The 1,614-nt window shown below is 56.7% G+C and overlaps 1 protein-coding gene across 4 annotated transcripts in view; it reads left to right on the top strand.

Annotated features, from left to right (window-relative positions):
- SLC5A10 (solute carrier family 5 member 10) overlaps positions 1–1,614 on the top strand; it is a 62,016-nt gene continuing 60,402 nt past the window's right edge. For 2 of the 4 annotated variants that reach the window (XM_045293331.1, XM_045293332.1), the window contains exon 1: positions 1–150. In XM_045293331.1, the coding sequence (XP_045149266.1) occupies positions 37–150 (114 nt within the window). In that variant the 5' untranslated portion in view covers positions 1–36. The remainder of the gene's footprint in view (positions 151–1,614) is intronic. The other 2 variants (XM_013007323.3, XM_004712970.2) reach the window with 2 other exon arrangements.

Raw genomic sequence — 1,614 nt, 5'->3', positions numbered from 1 at the left:
GCCCCGTAATCTCTCTCCAGAGCCAGAGCCTGCGGGATGGCCACCCACAACTCGACCGGAGACCCCCATGCCGCTCAGCCACAGCTGGATGCCACCGACATTAGTGTCATCGCCTTGTACTTTGCCCTGAACATGGCTGTGGGCATATGGGTAAGGACCCCTGTGGTGGATGGGCTTGGGCAGCGCGGAGCGGGGTCATGGGAACCCAGGTGTGCCCTAGGGCTTGACGCCTGGTAGCTGCTCCTCCCAGACCAGCCCCTCCTTCTTCGGGCAGTAGTTACTCAGCCAAATAGGTTGATGGAGCACTGGGGCCCCTTGAAGGAGCAAGATGCCTGCGGTGGGAAGCTTACTGCCAGGTTGGCCGCCTGGACCGGGGTCTGACAGCCTGGCCCGGGGTCTGGTTCTGTTGCCTACAAGCTAGAAAGCCTGGGCACCCACACTGGACTAACTCGCCGGTCTGTTTCCACACCTGCCAACTGGGGATCAATGTGGTGACCTCTAAAACCACGGGGCTTGCTTTTAAAAACGCAGGTTCCCAGGATGCCCAGTAAGTCTGCTGAGTCAGAATTCAAGGGGTGGGGAAGGGCCCGTGGGAACAGGCTTCTTCACACCGAATCTCAGGAGATCTGTGCCCTCATGGGCTGAGTTCATAAGCGAAGGCTTTTCTCTGAGGGGGGAGCACCTGGGGCCCCATCAGTGACTTTCAGCAAGGGATTTGAGGCCCTGCTCAGGCCCTTACCCGGGACCCTTTCTTGACACCCCTCCCTGCCCCCCCGCCCCTGTGAGAAGAAGGCAAGCTCCTGTTTGAGGATGAAGAGGCTCAGCTCCAAGCTGCAGGCTTCTTGCCCACTGACCCCAGGATCTGACAGGGTGGGAGGCTCCTCTGGGGGCGCCCCTGCTCTCCGTTTATGCTGCCGACCTCTGGGACTTTCTTCACAAGGAGCCCGCCACACCGAGGTCACTCACTTGATCCTGCCCTTTACCTGTTCTGCACACCCTTAGCATGTGTGGAGAGGTCAGGCTCCTCCCTGCCATCCTCCCACCCCCACCAGCCTTCTGATTGGCATATACTGAGATCTTTATCCACCTGGAGTCCCCCACACTTACCCTCTGCAGCCTCAGCCCTAAGCCTGAGAGTCTGGGGCTCCAGAGGTAGTCAGATTCCAACGCGGGACGTTTAGGCAAGCCACTGAGATTTTGAGCTTCTAGGTCTTGATCTGTAAGAGGGAGACATGCCTTCTTCGTGGAGGTTAGGCTTCCTATCAAAGCCATGCAGCAGCACTGGGCTCGGCTGCTTTCAGGAGGGTTACGCCGGCAAGGGCAGTCGTAGCACTACTAGCAGTAGCAGCTACAGAAGCAGAAGTCGCAGAAGTCCTGCTAGGAGCAGTGCCAGAACTAGTAGCAGCAGTAGTTGTAATAGTAGGAGTTGTCGTGGAAGTTATAGTAGCAGTCGCAGCAGTGACAGTAGTAGCAGCAGTAACAACTAGCATTAGCAGCAAGGCAGCAGCAGCAATACTATTAGGAGCAGCAGCAATGGGAGAAGTAGCAGAAGTTCTAGCAGTTCTAATCTAGTCTGGGTACATTAGAGTAACAAATCCACAGAAACTCGTATGT

The sequence above is a fragment of the Echinops telfairi genome, unplaced genomic scaffold, assembly GCF_000313985.2.
Source record: "Echinops telfairi isolate 266 unplaced genomic scaffold, ASM31398v2 ScPeMD7_2010;HRSCAF=2546, whole genome shotgun sequence".
Taxonomy (NCBI): Eukaryota; Metazoa; Chordata; class Mammalia; order Afrosoricida; family Tenrecidae; genus Echinops; species Echinops telfairi.
Note: the sequence above shows the minus strand (reverse complement) of the source record. Positions and strands in the feature narration are given on the sequence as shown.